This window comes from Thamnophis sirtalis, unplaced genomic scaffold (genome assembly GCF_051295495.1).
Source record: "Thamnophis sirtalis isolate CommonGarterSnake01/CBP01778 unplaced genomic scaffold, rThaSir2_p1.2 scaffold_12, whole genome shotgun sequence".
NCBI lineage: Eukaryota > Metazoa > Chordata > Lepidosauria > Squamata > Natricidae > Thamnophis > Thamnophis sirtalis.
Genome location: NW_028261392.1, coordinates 38192849 through 38210142, shown reverse-complemented (window position 1 = coordinate 38210142; position 17294 = coordinate 38192849). Strand labels below are relative to the sequence as shown.

The following is a 17294-nucleotide window of genomic DNA, read 5'->3' as shown; positions in this document are numbered from 1 at the left end:
AATGCAAAAAGACCTGCAGAGATCCAGTTGGGGAGGCAATGGACAGAGGGGATCTGGTAGGAAGGGGAAAAGACCTGTGGGGACACAAGGGGTGGTAAGTGGAGCTTGCAGTGTTTTGGGGGTGGGAAGACCTTGGGAGGCACCCCATGCTTTACTTGATGACACAAGCAATAGCAGTAGCAATAGCACTTAGACTTACAGTATATACTGCTCCATGGTGCTTTACAGCATTCTCTGAATGGTTTCGAAAGTCAGCATATTGCCCCCAACAATCTGGGTCCTCATTTTACTGACCTTGGAAGGATGGAAGGCTGAGTTAACCTTGAGCCAGTCAGAACTGAACTGCTAGCAGTCAGCAGAATTAGCCTGCAATGCTGCATTCTAACCACTGCGCCACCATGGCTCTTTTATATACATAGTTCATGGCAGGTCAACTTAGAGATCATAATTGATATGACAGATCTAGTGGAAGGATCTATAAATAGATGGAATTGAGGAAAAAAAACAGTGGGAAGAGCTTGGGCGATGATGTGGTTCTTCATTTTTAATGTGCCATTTCCTCTACCTCAATCTTTTCCCAAAACAGTAGATTAGATTGGCATCTATTCCAAACTGCTGTTGGTGAACCTACTTCCATTGTATTGAACAAATTGTACGGTCATACATCATTTCTAGTTTGAATTATTGAGCTATAGCTACATGCAGCGCTTATGAGAAAAATGTAGATGTAAAGCTGGTGTTCTTTAGAAAGCCATAAAAGTAGAGAGCAATGCAGTCTGTCACAAAACAAGTATGTACTACATCATCCAGGATCACCTGTCTGGAGGGCACAAATCAGTAAAGTGACTTTGGGGAAGAGCTGGCAAAGATTCAAATTAGCATTAGCTCTAAGCTGCTGGAATGGAACAAGGGCTGAATCACAACTATCCCTGAAAAAGAAGACAAAAATTTCAATGCTCATGATTTTTAATCACAAACTCATGATGTGATGCTGTGGGGAAAGAACCTGGCCTCCTTACCCACAAGAATTCAGAACAGCCATGATAATCATACTAAAACTGCCTGCAGCTCAATAACTGGTTTCTCAAGGTGTGAGTGTTGTCAGCACAGAGCTATTAAGAAACCTCTTCCTTGTCATGCCATGGTCAACAAAACTTCCTGACTAGCATCTATATTATGCTATAAAACTGTAGAAGGCCATTAAAGAGCTAGAATTACAGGAAACAAATGACCCATAATAGTCAAGACAATTAACTGTAAAGTCATTAACTCACTGGGTGACTCTGGTCAAAGTAGAATTTTAGGGAAGAAAATGTTCCTCTATACATTAGTAGAGTGTGCTACAACTCTCAACCCTAGGCCAGTCTTCCCCAAGTATGATATTAAGCAGATTAGTAGAAAGGTATCTAAAGTAATAGGACTGGGAGGGGTAGAAGCATTTAGAAAATCTGAATGTAAATGGTATATTAAGGAGAAAGATTGCATTGATTCATTTTTGCAAAATGAAAAAAAAAATCTTGTGCCTTAGAGATTAATTGCAGTTTTACTATAAACCTTGCTTGTTAACATTTCATGGTCTGTAATTCCTGGTTTAGCCGATTATGATTTGATAAACCATGATTATGCAGATTACGGTTCAATGAATTGTATGAATGTCTATTTTGGACATAAATGCTAATAGTAGCAGCAGGAGTAACATGCTCTACCATAAAATAAAATAATAAGATATAAGGTGACCTAATTCCATCAGACTGAGCAGGAACGTGCAGTCAGGGGAGGCAGGGGAGGCGGGGCCTCACCAGTGTCATGAGGAAAAGAAAAGAATTTTTAAAATAATTAAAAAGGCTAAGGTAGTTGCTGCCAGACTCCAGAGTCACAGTGACTCTGAGTCTGCTTAGTGCTAACTGTAGGGGGAGGCGAGAGAACTATGGGCCTCCTTTGCAGAAGGAATTTTCCGCCTTTTAACCGTTGCTCAGAGTTAAGCAAGGGTTATAAGGCGAAAAATTCCTTATGCAAAGGAGGCACGTGATTCTCCCGCCTCCTGATCTGGGAGCAGCAAATCGTGCCTTGCCTAAGTAAGTTGCTTTTTTATTTAATTTTTTACATTTTCATCATGGCGGGCAGACAAGAGAAGAGTTGAAATCCACAGCTGGAAAAAGTATGTGGATCAGACAGAGGGAGGGGGTAATATTGTAATTTGATTTGTAATTTTTTATTGTGAGGAATTTGTGTGTGTGTGTGTGTGTGCGTGCGTGTGTTTCTTTCTTCACAGCAATGGGGTCAGAGGAGGAGGGGGGCGAGGTGGTGGAGCGCGGCAGCGGCAGGGACGTTCTCGTCGCTGTGTCCAACAGGCCAGGCATCTCGCGTTTATGTCTGCCATAAATGCAAGACGCCTGGCCTGTTGGACACAGCGGTGGCAGGCTGGCGCTTGCTTTCTTTTGCCAGGCCCCTCGCACCCGCGTCCAGCCCACTGGAGCTCACCGCACCTGGGGAGGAATGGGCTCGGTGGGCTGGCTGGCTGGGGAGGGGGGAATCATGACCGCTCAGGCCCTGGCAGCAGGGCTTTAAAGTGGCGGCAGGGCCCCGGGGCAGGGCTTTAAAGTCCCGGCGCTGCGTCCGTCATAGAGCAGGATGGGGACGGGACTTTAAAGCCCTGCCGCCGGGGCCATGCCGCCACTTTAAAGCCCTGCCACCGCATCCCGGGCAGCAGGGCTTTAAAGTGGCGGCAGGGCCCCGGGGCAGTGCTTAAAAGTGGCGGCAGGGCCCCGGCGGCAGGGCTTTAAAGTCCCGGTGCCACGTCCGCCATAGAGCGGGTCCCGCTCTATGGCGGACGCGGCACCGGGGCTTCGGCGGGGCTTTCGCACTTGCCTCACCGGCCATGAAGCTCACCGCACGTCACTGAGACTGAGCTATAATTATGAATGCTTTAGCGGAAGTGATATTATCTAGCAATTTCAAGTGTATATCCAAAGAAATGAAAAGAGAAAGCAAAATGCTTTCTGAATTAAGGTTTCCGGTAGCAAAATAATGATTTGAAAAAGTTGCAAACATTAATTTCACAAGCATCAAAAACAAGACGGAAGCAGTTATGAAAATGCTGATGAGCAAAATTATTTAAAGGTTAAAAAATGAGGAAGTGCACACTTGATTTTTGTTTGTGTGCAAATTGTTTTAGCAAATTAAATTAGCTAGATTGTTATATAACTTCTCCAATATCACTTTTGGAATACATTGTCTTTGCACAAAATGGTAATGCGATCTGTTGGGTTATGGCTCAGCAGGATATGAAGCTCAACCACTCAGTTCACCCAGTGAGCATAGTTAAACAAATACTGGCTTTGTGCAATGTGGAAACCTATTATATAGATCCAGAGAAAGAAAATCCTCTTGATGGCATAACATTCAATGGGAATGTGCCAAATGGTCTATTACTCTCTGTTCCTACCTTAAGAGGGAGACGATTTAGAATGTGTTGCACTGTACAAGAGCCACACCCACTTCAGTAGATTGCAAGATGACTGTCATACTTAAATGAGAAGAAGTGTTTTACTGATAAAGTCTTACTGTTCGTATTCTTCAAGAGAATATCCCGAGTTTACCTTCGACCTGGAGCATTTGTGCAGGATTTTATAGGTTGATCATGCTAAATCAGGAGTATCAAACTCAAGGTCCGGGGGTTGGATCCGGTCTGCGGGGTGCTTAGATCTGGCCCGTGGGAGTTTTCCTAAACCTTATTTATTTACAAACTTTACATATAGTTCATGTTAGTTAAAAATGACCCTAGGTGAGCATTCCAAAATCCACAGTTAGCTCAGAATTATATATAATGTAATCAAAATATTAAAGCAAAAGCTTTTGAGTGCTTCAGAATTCTTTTCAATCAGAATAGAATTATACTTTTTGTTAAATGACTTTTCAATTGAGCAAAATTCGATTCCATTTTAAAACCAAATTGTAATCACTTGTTTCTCTTAGATTATTGTTATGTTGCCAATAAGAATTTGAAAGTAAAACTGCACATTGAAGAAACTTTTGTCAGGTTCTGACAAAACCCTTACTAGTTTAGATCAATATATTGTTTTTAGCTGTTAATAGTAATTACATATTGCGCTTCTCAAAGGAAAGGCCATGATTGTAAAGTTATGCATGTTAATCAACATTAAAATTTCCCAAAATTATTTAGGCATACTTAGTCTATGGAAACTTGCTACCGTAGACTGAGTCTAGATACATACAACCCTTCAAGAACAGAGCTAAAAAGAAAGGTTGATTCCATGCAAAATTGTTAATGTGTAATTGTCCTGCAGTACTTATTTCATGGAATTTTAAGGGAATCCCCTATTTAAAATTGATTTCCCATTGTTTCTTCAATCTTTTTACTCTTTCCTTCAAAAAAATGAAATGGTAGAAAATTATGAGTTTTTAATATGCCATACTGTAATTATTGCGTTGTATGCACTGCCAGGGAAAAGAGAGATACATGTTACAATTTCTCTTAGGTACCAAAAATAATCTCAGTCTTAGATATTGTGAGAACAAACAGCTTATTAATATAAATAAACAAGTAACATTTAAGAATATTCAAAAAGTCACACATTCAACATATCAAAACATAAGACCTAAGATAACTAACAGAAAATAATAATAAAGTAGCCATGAGTAATTTAAATTCAAGCCAGTGGTTGGTTTGGTTAACATAATTCTGATTTACTCAATGATTTAAATAATGATTGATTCATAATTATGTGGTTAATACATTGAATAATACACTGAACCATAAACTAATCATAGGCTAAAATGTGATTGAGTAATTTGTGGTATGGTGTGCAAATAGACATTAAAAAAAAGGTTTGGTAATACAGTACTATAATTCTTGGTCAGACTCTTTTCAACGTAAGTTTACTGCAGTGGTATTATAAATCTGAAAGAAAATAAGATATACTGATTTTTTCAACATTAATAATCTCCTTAAATTATTGGTTAATAATTGTTAGAACTTAAAATAATATCTCCGTTAAGTGATCTGTATTTATACTTACTTATAATAGGATAGGGGAAGTGTTTTTATTCAGACATAGGCAAATGGGAGTATCTAATGTAGAATATCTAAGCTGGTAATTTGGCATTTCTAGGAGTGGTAATAAAATAGGGTTTTTATGTGCATGCAACATCAATGTATGTATAAAGGATGGAACTTGATTGTGCTGCCACAAACACCATCTCTTTTGCTTTCCTTCTCCCACCTTGCCCTCTGCACTTCAATGCTGCTGTCCTTATCAACTATGAATAGGAATATTTCAATTCTATTATCTAGTTCAGAGGTGTCCAACCTTGGCAATTTTAAGACTGTGGACTTCAGTTCCCAGAATTCCCCAGCCAACATGAGGGGAATTCTTGGGGTCAAAGTCCACAAATCTTAAAGTTGCCAAGGTTGGATACCCCTGATCTAGATGAGTGGGAATATCAAGAGATGGATAAAAAATACTCCTGTATTTTTTGTGTAAGAAATATAAATGTGATAAACATAGCATCAAGATTGTTATATATAAAATAAAATGATAAGTAAATTAAGAATAAGTGGGACACACTATGTACATATGCTTTATGTATAGGTATGTATTTATGTATTGTTAAATTTATTTGCCCCCTTTCTCACTATGTATGGGGCTGCTTTAGGCAGTTTACAACCATAAAAAGGAAGAAATGAAAAGAGTGCAAATAAAGCAGAAGTAAAATAATAAACAATAAAATAAACAATGAAAATGAAAATGAGAATATATAAATATGATAATCAAAAAGGATGGTTGAAGAGCAGAGAACAAGGGGAGAGGTGGACTCTGACATCAATCTAACAGCCACCACCACCATGGAACTCCCCCACTGAGTCCCCAGTGAATAATCATCCCTTTTAGAAATGAGCCAGGAAAGCTCAAATTTTTATTCCTGTGGTTCCCCAGCGTAGGAGATGCTGTCTAACCATAGATAGTAGCTGCTAGAACCGGGATGGCGAACCTATGGCATTTGTCAGGGCACGTGAGGCGCTGCACTGTCAGCTGGCCAGTGCACATGCGCGTGCTCGCCAGCTGAGTTCATCCTTTTTTAAAGCCATTTTTTGCCCTCCCAGGCTCAAGGCTTTATAGGAACCTAGTGAGGGTGAAAAGAGCCCCCTGCCTGCCCTCCAAAGGTTTCATAAGCTTCCTTGAAGCCTCCAGAGCGCAAAAAACCGCCCCACAGGCAAACTGGAAGTTTGGGAACAGACTTGCGGTTTGCTCAGAGGGTTGTTTTGACTGCTCCGGAGGCTTCAGGAAGCCTCCTGAAGGTCCCTGAAGCCTCTGGAGGGCTTCCTGGGGGGGAGGCTGTTTTCGCCCTCCCCAGGCTCCTATAAAGCCTCTGGAGCCTGGGGAGGGTGAAAAAAGCATGCAGAAAATGAGGGGAGCGCTTTTAGTGTGCGCATGAGGGAGTCGCACATTGCATTATGGGTGCAGCATGCCTGCACACAACCCCCTGTGCTCCCCCCACTTATGGCACGTGAGCCAAAAAAGGTTCGCCATCGCTGTGCTAGAACATAAGCAAAAAACGATGTAGGGGAAGACTTGTGAATTGTGGAATCCCTACCGCCAGCATGTTCTTACCTCTCTTCTGTAAATGGTCAGCAGGAGACCTATTTGGGGTCACACATTCTCTGCACATAAACACTTTTGAGTGCCAGAGTGAAAGGGGCAGATGATAAGATGGAAAGATAAAAGTTTGTAAGTGTGCAGAGAAAGACTTGTGGTTGAAATAGAAAAGAACGGAGCAGAGTTGGGAAAACAGGCAGCATGTGTCTCATGTTATAGCTAAATATTCATTTGATTTTCAATCAGCAGATTGATAAATTCACACATAAACAATATTTATATATTTGAAACTTTATTTAAAATATTGATTTAAGAGAAAGTAAAAACATTTTTTCAGTCAGCTATAATAAAAAAGCAAATTGGACACAATTCAAATCTGAATTCAAGGCTTGGGAAATTCTTCCTGTACTTGTTGGTCTACCATCCTTTTATAGCTTCTAAAAAACAAGATAGATAAACTCTGCAGTGATGCAATGCTGTCTTCCTTCCGTCCTTGTTTTGATATTTGTGTCTTCAAGAGTATGTATTAACCTGCATATGAATATGGTGGGATTCCTTTCACCCCAAGGCCAGTAATCTGTTTTTAAAAAATGAGGATATGAACATGATACTTCCAAAATTGTCTCATCTTTCCTAATAATAAGCATTTATTTGAAAAATAAACATTTGCCTGCATATGTTCATTCGTTTAATTAGATTTGGAGTTTCTGACTCCCAGATGACATTATATGGCTTAACACCATATAATAAAATAGTAAAAAGAAAAGAAAAGAAAAAAGAACCACACAAAACACCCTAAAACTCCAACAAAGTAACCACCAGCCATTCTAATCCTAACCCCGAAAGCCAAGTTAGGTATTTAAAGACATAGCATTGAATCTGCTATCTGTTTCTATTTTACATGCATTTTTTAAAAAAATCATATCGGAACCTTACTTTTGTTAAAGTATGTTTTTTTAAAATGAATGCTGATTTTTTTTAAAGATGTTAGTGAAAATTTAGCTCTTAAATCGGACAGTTAAAACAGAGATCAATAGAAGAAAATATTTAGAAGTCAGGGTTGAACTGTGAGGTCCTTGGAACTCTGATCTTGGTTGTTTTCTTGCAAACATTTCAGTACCCAACTAGTAACATGATTAGTGCTCTCCCTTCTGCCCTCTGCATTGATGTACTGATGACACCTCATTGCATAATGAAATGTCTGCAACAAAACAACCAAACTCAGAGCACCAAGGACCTCATATTAAATCAAAAATGCTGGGGGAGGGGGAATTATTAGAATAGATGCCATCTTGACTTTATTGACCCCCAGATCCCCTAGGTTAAATTAATCAAATGCTGCCCCCAACCACTGTATCATTCATATCATGATTCAAATGCACTGCAGTTCTCTGATTACCTTGAAAACGCCACCAGCTTGGGGTTGTCGTATGAGAGACGACTCATCCAGTCCAGCAGAAGTGACATACAGTTCTGAATAATCATATCCACCAAAAGAACAAGAAGTTGTATTGTCTACAGGCAGCTTCACTGTCTGAATTCTTTTTCCTGTTAAAATAAATCAGGTTGTTTCCTTAACAAAGGGCAACAGACCTGCAGAGTGGAACCAGTACATTTCCCTCCTTAAATTTGGAAAAAAGTAAACACACATCGTCCAAAAATGAGAGTGTGAGGGCTGCAAATAACGGGCTGGAGTCTGCATGCAAATCTGCAGGTTACACACTCCACCCTAAAGAAACAAAAGGTAGGACCTAATGTTGGAAAAAAGAGCTTCATAGTCTTAGATGCAATTTTTCAAAGGCAAAATACTGATTGGATGCATTGTGCATGAACGTGATCCATTTGTAAGAAACAGGACCTTTGAACCAGTTGTCTGATTATTCTTTCACTATGGAAGCTAGGAATATTGTATGCTGTATGTCAGATGACAGAATGGAATAACTCGCCACAGCCAACTCGTTGTGACCAACTCATCATGGGACAAATCATCATGGACAACTTGCCACAGGACAATGTAACAATTTGATTTAATTATTTAAAATAAATAAAAAAATATTCTAATTTTTGCCATTAACATTTTATTCTGTCCTTCCTTTTGCATCCTTCCTTTAATGATTCCACTCCACCATTTATTTGATATTAGTGTAACTCTTGTCCCACAGTGAGTTGTTTCACAGTGTGTTGGCGGGGGCTAGTTGTCTGCAGTGAGTTGGCCATGGTGAATTAGCCACAACGAATTGTCACAGACCTACAGACAAAGTATTTTACCTATCTGGCAAAGTCTACAGAATTTCATTGGGCACAGAGATGACTTTCAAATTCTTTGATCCTTTTACCTGGCGATGTCGGGGATTGAACCCAGGGCTTTTTGCACCTAAATCTAGCTTCTGGATCACACGCAGGAAGGCCTGGCATTTGTGGGATGACATTATCACAGAGGTTTCACCAATCACAGAAGGTTTTCCATTTACATTAACAAGTGAACTAAAGCATGGGCTGCTATGCAGATGAGATAAGGCCTTATTATTATACATTATACATTATAATGTATAAGCAGGGTTGGGCTACTATGGATTCACTCGGGTTTGGGAGAACCTGGAGTTAATGTTATGGCTGGTTCAGAGAACCTCCAAATCCCACCCACCCCCTCCCAGGAGTCTCCACACGGCCCATTTTGGATGCGAGGTAAGTGCAGGCCCACGTGGGGACTCGAGGACAGGGAAAAATGAACCTCCCGGAAGTTCCGGAGGGCCTCCGTTGCATGGGGGAAGCAGTTTCCACCCTCCCAGAGGCTCGATGAAAGCCTCTGGAGCTGGAAAAGGCAAATATGCCCCCCCCCCCAGGCATGGTGCAGGAGACCAACGGCCACGCCCACCATGGCCACGCCCACCCAGCAACTGGGCAGAGAACCTGTTGCTGAGATTTTTGAAGCCCACCCCTGTGTATAAGCATCTCTACACGAGCAAAGGAATTCTGGAACTAATAAAACACACATATTGTGTTTGCTCCAGATCCCTTACACCAAACAGCTTGATCTCAGGAAAGAAATGTGGACTATAAGTGGATTCCCCAGCCTACTCCTCACAATTGCTAACCTGTTTCAGGATCTATACGGAGTACCCGTCCTCCACCATAACAGGCCACCCAAAGCTTCCCCTCTGTATCAATACACATCCCATCAGGAATGGATTCTTCCTTTTCCAATTTGTATATGCTCCTCCGGTTGCCTGAAAAAAGCCATTGAAACATATTACAAGCTAAGCCACACTTTTCGCAAGTAATATTTTTACAAGAAGAAATTCAAAGGGAAACATCATGAATTTATTTATCTTGTAAGGAGCCCTTGGGTTCATGCTGGAAAATATTCTAAACTGTAAATCGGAGTCATAGGGAACCTAGCTTTTATTTGTAATTTAATATTGTAGCAAAAGGATGTCTAGAGGTCAACTTCTCCGAATTACTGACATTGTCTTCCAGCATGTATATTTATCTTAAATGGGTAAGATTAACTGAACTACATAGTTGGGAAAGCAAATATGGATAAGAAACATATTTTTGGATATCAAGTTCAATTTAGCATGGATGTGCTGTATCTATGAAAGTGGATCCATTGAGCTGTGCAGGGCCAGAGATGGGGAAATCTAGATGAATGTTTTCTCCTCATAAGCCATGTTACTTGTTTGTTTGTTTGTTTGTTTGTTTGTTTGTTTGTTTATTTAATTCTGATGCTGCCCATCTCCCCTATAAAGTGACTCTGGGTGGCTTACAGACATGATACCTGGCTCATACAGTAGAGTACCAATCCATCCACCTAAAAGAGGATTGGGGGAGGGGGCGTATGTTTTACATGTTTTGATTTTTTTTTTCCAGAATAGTTTATACTGGTACATGTTTTGATTTTTTTACTTTACATTTTTACTTTTCTAGTACAGATTTTTTACTTTTATACTACAGAATAAAACACTCTACTGTAGATACCAGTGAAGTGAAGCCATTGTGTGCATTAACAACCAGATGACCACAGCTGGGGAAACCTCACCTCATACTTCTGGGGTTAAGGAGTTGCAAACCGATGTGTGTTATGTTGTGCTTTATGTTAATGTTGTGTTTTGTGTGTTGTGTGTTGTGGTGTTTCTTAATACACACAGATTATATCTCATCTCCTCTCCTTGTGAAAACAGACAACTATGTTGCTGAAACTACAGTCATTTCTAATATGCCCAATAAATATTAAAGCTGTGCTTTAAACATGTAAAATCAATTGGAATTTTACATAAAATGACTTGTTACTCTAGGCATTCTACTACAGTAGAATGCGTGTGTTATGTGTGCAAACCTCTTCAAGTCAATGTTGATTCCTGTCAACAGCCTGGATTAGCCCCTACAATTTTATTGGCAACATTTCAGAAGTGCCTTGCCACTCCCACCTTCTTCCTAGAATGGAGAATGACTGGGCCAAAGTAACCTGGTGGCTATGGGCCTAAGGCTAGAACTCATAGTCTTCCAGAGTGAGTGAGTGAGTGAGTGAATGTGTGTGTGTGTGTGTGTGTGTGTGTGTGTGTGTGTGTGTGTGAGAGAGAGAGAGAGAGAGAGAGAGAGAGAGAGAGAGAGAGAGAGAGAGAGAGAGAGAGAGAGAGAGAGAGAGAGAGAACAATTTTAAAATAGTGTTGAAAAAACAACTTTGATAAGCATTTCAAAACATGGAAAGTAGGCATACAAAGCTTCCCAGTTGGCAGGTCATAATCGAAGGCATCAACGTGGTACGAAAGGCTGTCGATGTAGAAGAAGGTTCTGTGATCCAGAGACCAATCCAAACCATTGGAGATGTCCACCTTGTCAAAATGTTTCACCACAGAATGGTCAGGAAAGAGAGTGTAGAGTGAGCCCTGGTGCCGCTCAACCACCGCAGGACGAATCTCCTGAGACATTGTACCTATGAGAACCAGAGAGTTAGCAGGGAAAGATAACAAAGCACCACAGAGACCAGTTAGCTTCTTTTCTTCTCAGTGGCCTCTCCATAATACAAATACAAGTAGTCCACGACTTACAGCAGTTCATTTAGCGACCGTTTGATGTTACAATGGCATGGAAAAAAGTGATGTATGACTATTTTTCACATAACATTGCAAGATCCCCATGGTCATATGATCAAAATTCAGATACTTGGCTACTGACTCATATTTATGATGGTTGCAGTGTCCCAGTGCAATGTGACCATCTTTTATGACCTTCTGACAAACAAAATGAATGGGGAAGCCAGATTCACTGAACAACCATGTTCCTAGCTTAACAATTGCAGTGATTCACTTAATAACTGTAGCAAGAAAATTCATATATAAAATTCAGCTGTTAGACAAGGAATGGTGCTATTAAACTGTAATCCTAATCAAATTGGGAGACATATTTTAAATTCCACAAATACAAGAGGAGTCTTGTAATACTTTTTCGAACTGTGACATGTTTTATTAAAAGAACTAAGCTCCCATGGATGGTAACTCATTTACTCATATGCAGGGATTGGATAAACTACAGGATTTAAACCAGGATGATGGTGGGGAGAAGGGAAGATGGGTTTGTTATGCAGAGATAGATTACCTGTGGGACAAATTACAAATACTTTGCAAATTAACAATTTAATGCCCTAACAAATGTTGTTTGCTGAAATTTTCTGGATTGGATATAGTCCCTTGTTGAGAAAAAATGTCCTGGGAAGATTTTAAAATTAAAACAACTGATTTCAAAATACAAGCTATCCCAGTTAAAAATACATTTTTATGGACAAAAGAAAAATGTACACATATCCAGCATTTGGAACTGGATAGGTTCATATGCATACACAACAGCAAGTAACTATAATAGGGGCAGGATTGATACAACTCCTGAACATGAGTGTGATGGTCAATGAAATTTGCAGCAAACCAGTGACACCAAAATGATGTCCCACAAAGACATTATCCTAAAATGCTACCATTATATGACTGTCTTATAGTCTGATGCAAATACATAAGCCACAACATTTGACTTAGACATTGGCATACATACTTCATCATTTGCCCATTCCGTCCCTCAAATAACCCGCATGATTAATAGTATGGAAGTGTAAATGTAGGATCTCGTTTTGTCCTCAGCAAGTCAGCCCTCCCCATGGAAGGAGCAGCAGAGATAAAGATTCTACTGCATGGAACTAGAAACTACCATCTTACAAAGGATACAATTTCTTGAGAAAAAAAAAGAATAATTTTTAATAGATTGAATTAAGACCTAGTTACCTGCAACTAATCTTCCTGCAGGATCCACTTTCCCATCATTGAATCGGTTGTTGGGTTTATCCTTCTCCACATCAATAATGGTGGTAATGGACTTCTTTTTCCAGTCAAGAGCTGCAAACTGGGTTCCCCGTGTAATAATGTAGCCACCAGATTTACGAAGTGATACAGTGCTCACTGGGGCATCTGGAAACCATATTAAGGGGAATAGGAGGTATTAAGGAGAGAAGAAATGGTAGTAACAAAAATAGTAACTGTATATCTAACAATTTTGATAATTTTCCTTTGAAAGTTATCATGTAGTACTTCATAACAGCCAGCCTGCTCTCCATCCAGTAAATACCATGCTGGTTTTTACTGGTATTCAACTATCAACATGCTTCTTTCTATCACTTAAATTTTAGAACAAAGGTAAACATTTGGCTTATTAAAATAAAACTGTTTTACTTACCCACAGAAATACTTTGCAGTTCTTTGGTGAGAGAAGTCCATCGATAGACTTTTTGGCCAGTTATATCTACAAAAAGAAGGGAATTTTCCTTTTCCTCCCATACAGGCGATTCTCCAATCTTGCAGTTCACTGGCACAATGCATTCAACTTTGACAGACGACATTGTCTTATTTTCCAAAAGCAATCAAGGGATAAATGCAAATGTTACTTTAAATTGGCCAAAACTGGATAGCCTTATAGACTTCAATAGCAGCTAAATATAGAATTTCTAGACCTTTGGTTGTTTGGCTCAGCAGAATTTCAATAATTAATCTGATGATTTAAAGTGCAATTCCAAAAGTTTACCCAATCAGTTGCCTCTGCTGTTCCCTGGCTTCCAAAATCTCCCCAAACTTAAAACAGCTGGTATTGCTAATCTTTAATGACAGCTATTATCTTCAAAGTTAAACATTGCCAAATTATGGTACTGCTGAATGCGTTTTTTTTATGTGTTTGCCTGCCTGCAAATACTAACAAGTAGGTCAAACTTCAAAAGATCTTTGATCAGCATTCTTTTCAAAATGCTTGCCTGTTAAGGAGAAGAGGAGAGAGAAAAAGAAAGTATTGCATATTGCTATGATATTTGTTCAGTGGAAATGTTCTGTGCAAATGCGTGAAAAATAACTTTAAAGAGGCAGCAGACATTGCACTTGAAAAAATGGCCACATCATGTACTGCTGACATCTAACACTACTTTACTGTGTCAAACAAACATATGTGGAAAAGGTTATATTGGCAAAAAAACACCGAGCCAGAAGGATTTTGCAGAGATCAAGATTCAAAGGGCAAAATATTATTCCAAGTACATTTGTAGTTCACATGTAGTGTCTTACAGAAACCACCTAAACCCGTGTTTCTCATATATTATATAGTTTGTCCTGGCCCTCTGTAGAGACCTATTAGCAAATTACAGTGTTCAATGTGTCCTAAAATCCTGATCTATGGATTTTGTTATGGTTCCAACAGTCATGCAATCACAGAACATAGGACTCAATAAGATATGACTATGATGTAATGCAAATATGAGAGTCACTCTGTCGTAGTGATTAAGGAAGGCATCAAGCTAAAAGACCCTGAGTTCTAGTACTGTATTGGGCACAAAGCCAGCTGGGTGACCTTGGGCCAATCACTTTCTCTCAGTCCTAGGAAAGAGCCAACTGCAAACCACCCATAAAAGTAAAACTGCGGGAGTCCTGGCAGAGTCTAAGAATCAGGAAGAAAAAAAAAAGAATATAGACAGGAAATCCCAACAAAGTACACATGTAGAGGGCTACACTGGTATTGTTTTAATGTATTTGGTATATACTGCTCGAGAATTCTGCCGGACAGGAAACTTAGAATATATGAGCGCTCTAATAAAACCAGGACTGTTTTCCATGGCTACTAGAAATTTAGATACATCGGTTCGGGATACCATATGGCGCTGAAATCCGAACAATCAATAGTAGCAAAGAGGTACTATTTTGCCCAACGATGGTAGCCGGACAATCCGCTCCGGAGGCAGCAAGAACGTGGAGCCCAAACGTTATAAACAAATATGTACATTGGACTAAGTCTACCCTGCGGGGAATTAGGAAATGTTCTAAATTCAAGTATTTCTCTGCACTGCGGTGGATGGTCGTGTTGATGCTTGCCAACTGCCCAGGCAGCGAGTGACCGATAAAAATGTCTTCACGCTGCAAAAAGGGCACTTATCCGAAGGGCTGCGGGGGGGGGGGAGACGGAGACAGAGAGAGAGAGAAAGCAAAATGCTGCCTTCTTTACACTGAAGCTTTCATTCTCCGCGAGTGGGAAGCCACACATATCCCTGTCCCTCTTTTCACTCGCGACAAATACATGCGGAGTACGAAGATCGTCCCTGCTCAACTTTGGGGAGAAAGCGGATTGGCAGTAACATTGAGGATGGGACCCCGTTCCTATCATCCATCAATCTCCAGGCTGAATCTATATGTGAAAAGAAAGCCTTGAAGCCCCTTCCGTCCCGGGATCTTGGAAAGTAGGAAGGCCTGCTCTTCCCCCGGCCGATGTAACAGGTGGCCTAGCCTGGGAGGAAGCGCAGAGTGGGGGGGGGGGGGAGGCGCCGCCTTCGTTCAGTGCTGGCGGGGCCTCCCGTGACTCACCGCGACGGGGCTGCAGCGGTGATGAAGCTCCGGGTAATTTCCGAGGACAGCGCCTGGGAAAGGCCTGACCGGCTCTCCTCTGTAGGCGTCGTTGAGTTATTCTTGTTGCAGCGGCGCCCGGGAGCAGAAAGTATCGATTCTCTAACGCCGCGATTTCAACTTTGGAAGTTATCAATTCTTACTCCGAGGAAGAAGTGATTCTGCTAATGTGCATCAAACTCTGATGAAGGTGGATCCCATCATTTGCAATCTCTGTACCTGTCCCTCTTTTCCCTAGAGACAGATAAACGTGGCGTACGAAGATCGTCTCTGCTCAAGTTTGGGGAGAAAGCGAATTTGAAGCAACATTGAGGACGGGACGCTGATCCTATCACCCATCAGTCTCCAGGCTACTTATAACTGATAGGCTTAGCACATAATTAAAAATACCGGTTTGGCCACAAAATTATTTTTCCCTTCTTAAGTAATACTCCTTAATTATACTTTATTGGTTTCCCCTTTTTAATTATATTGTTATATAATATGATTGTAATATTATATTTGGGGCGGGAAGGATCGAGAAGCCAAGAAAGGAGGAGCAAGTTTAAACTGAAGGGCCGTAAACACTTTTGACATTTAGATCTTAGCTCATCCACTTGTATGCATAAATATGTCCCTAATACTCTTGGCTTAATTAAGGAGTATAATTAAGAAGGAAAATAATTTTTGGCCAAACCGGTATTTTTAATCATGTGCTAGCTATCAGTTATAAGTAGCCTGGAGATGGATGTGATTGGTAAAACTCAGGCTGGTAAACAAGACAACATCCGTCAGCTGCTTACTTATCTTTTATTTGGTAACCATCCTAGAATTTTTTAAAGCAGTTTGCAATAATTAATGCTGAGTAGATTAAATTGTGATTGTATGACTCATTCACATATTTAAAGACATTTAAGTACATTTGCTTGCTTAAATTACATTTATGTATTGACCAAGTTCAAATAATGCACTGAGCTGAAACCAAATAGAAAGAGAATGGTCTGAACTAGCCAAAAGAACATATATTTATCAAGTGGCCCGTTCGAGTAATTTACACAATTATGTATTACACAACTGTTACACACATACACAATGTGTAGTGTATGTGTAACTGAGTGAGCTAGAAGAAAGCTTCCAATTTAATGCAGGAAACCACCAGAAAAAAACAGAACAAATTTTGTTTCCATTAACAGACTATTATTTATTTATATTTTATATTTCTAAATGACCCATCACCCTAAACCAGGGTAGGGTAAAAATTAACATTAGAAATTAAAAGTTAAATTAGTGTTAAAAATTAAAAAAAGAATAATGACAAACATAAAAAAGGGGGCGGAATACTAAAATGGCCATAAGGTGTTAAGATTATTACAGGAAGGGGGACTCAAGAGAGTAGCCAGCCCCATAGTTGTACGGTCCTCTGTACTCCCCACGCAAGGCCATGCCATGTTTTGACCCTTTGTCATTGGGGGCTTTGCTCACTTCTGGGAGCAAAGCAGTGGCAGCGGCAAAGAAGGCTCTCTTCCTAGACCAGTCGAAATTCTTTGACTAACGGGGTTTGTAGCATACCTTTAATGGCTGACCAGCCAGATGGGCTGATAAAATTTGGCAAAGCTAGTTTTGTAGCTTTATAGGTGATGGCCAATACGTTGAGTTAGACTTGGAAGCAAACTGTTACCCAATGCAGTTCACGGGGCAAGGGTGTTATATATGCCCTTATTTGGGCACTCAGTATGACTGATGCAGCCACATTCTGCAGCAACTGAAGCTTCCGGATACTTTT

The 17294-nt window shown here is 40.2% G+C and overlaps 1 protein-coding gene across 2 annotated transcripts; it reads right to left on the bottom strand.

The window, feature by feature from the left end:
• Positions 1-6892: 6892 nt before the first annotated feature.
• On the bottom strand, positions 6893-15880 carry RGN (regucalcin). Of its 2 annotated transcripts, XM_087726246.1 has the most exons (8): positions 15210-15375; positions 14056-14057; positions 13335-13500; positions 12887-13069; positions 11335-11550; positions 9713-9844; positions 8017-8165; positions 6893-7194 (listed from the first exon to the last, which is right to left on the bottom strand). In XM_087726246.1, exons 1-8 carry the CDS (start codon positions 15298-15300, stop codon positions 7144-7146), a joined length of 990 nt encoding a protein of 329 aa, XP_087582372.1. In that variant the 5' UTR covers positions 15301-15375; the 3' UTR covers positions 6893-7143. The 2 variants fall into 2 exon arrangements, with proteins under 2 accessions (XP_087582372.1, XP_013910342.1); XM_014054867.2 differs by lacking the exons at positions 14056-14057; positions 15210-15375 and adding an exon at positions 15494-15880.
• Between the last annotated feature and the right edge of the window lie 1414 nt (positions 15881-17294).

Excerpts from the sequence above, each read along its gene's own strand:
- RGN (XM_087726246.1), bottom strand. The coding sequence starts at position 15,300 with ATGGATGATAGGAACGGGGTCCCATCCTCAATGTTACTGCCAATCCGC. Across the intron at positions 13,070-13,334 it reads ACTGCAAAGTATTTCTGTGG|ATGCCCCAGTGAGCACTGTA; the intron begins GTAAGTAAAACA and ends TATGGTTTCCAG. Across the intron at positions 11,551-12,886 it reads TGCAGGAAGATTAGTTGCAG|GTACAATGTCTCAGGAGATT; the intron begins GTAACTAGGTCT and ends TGGTTCTCATAG.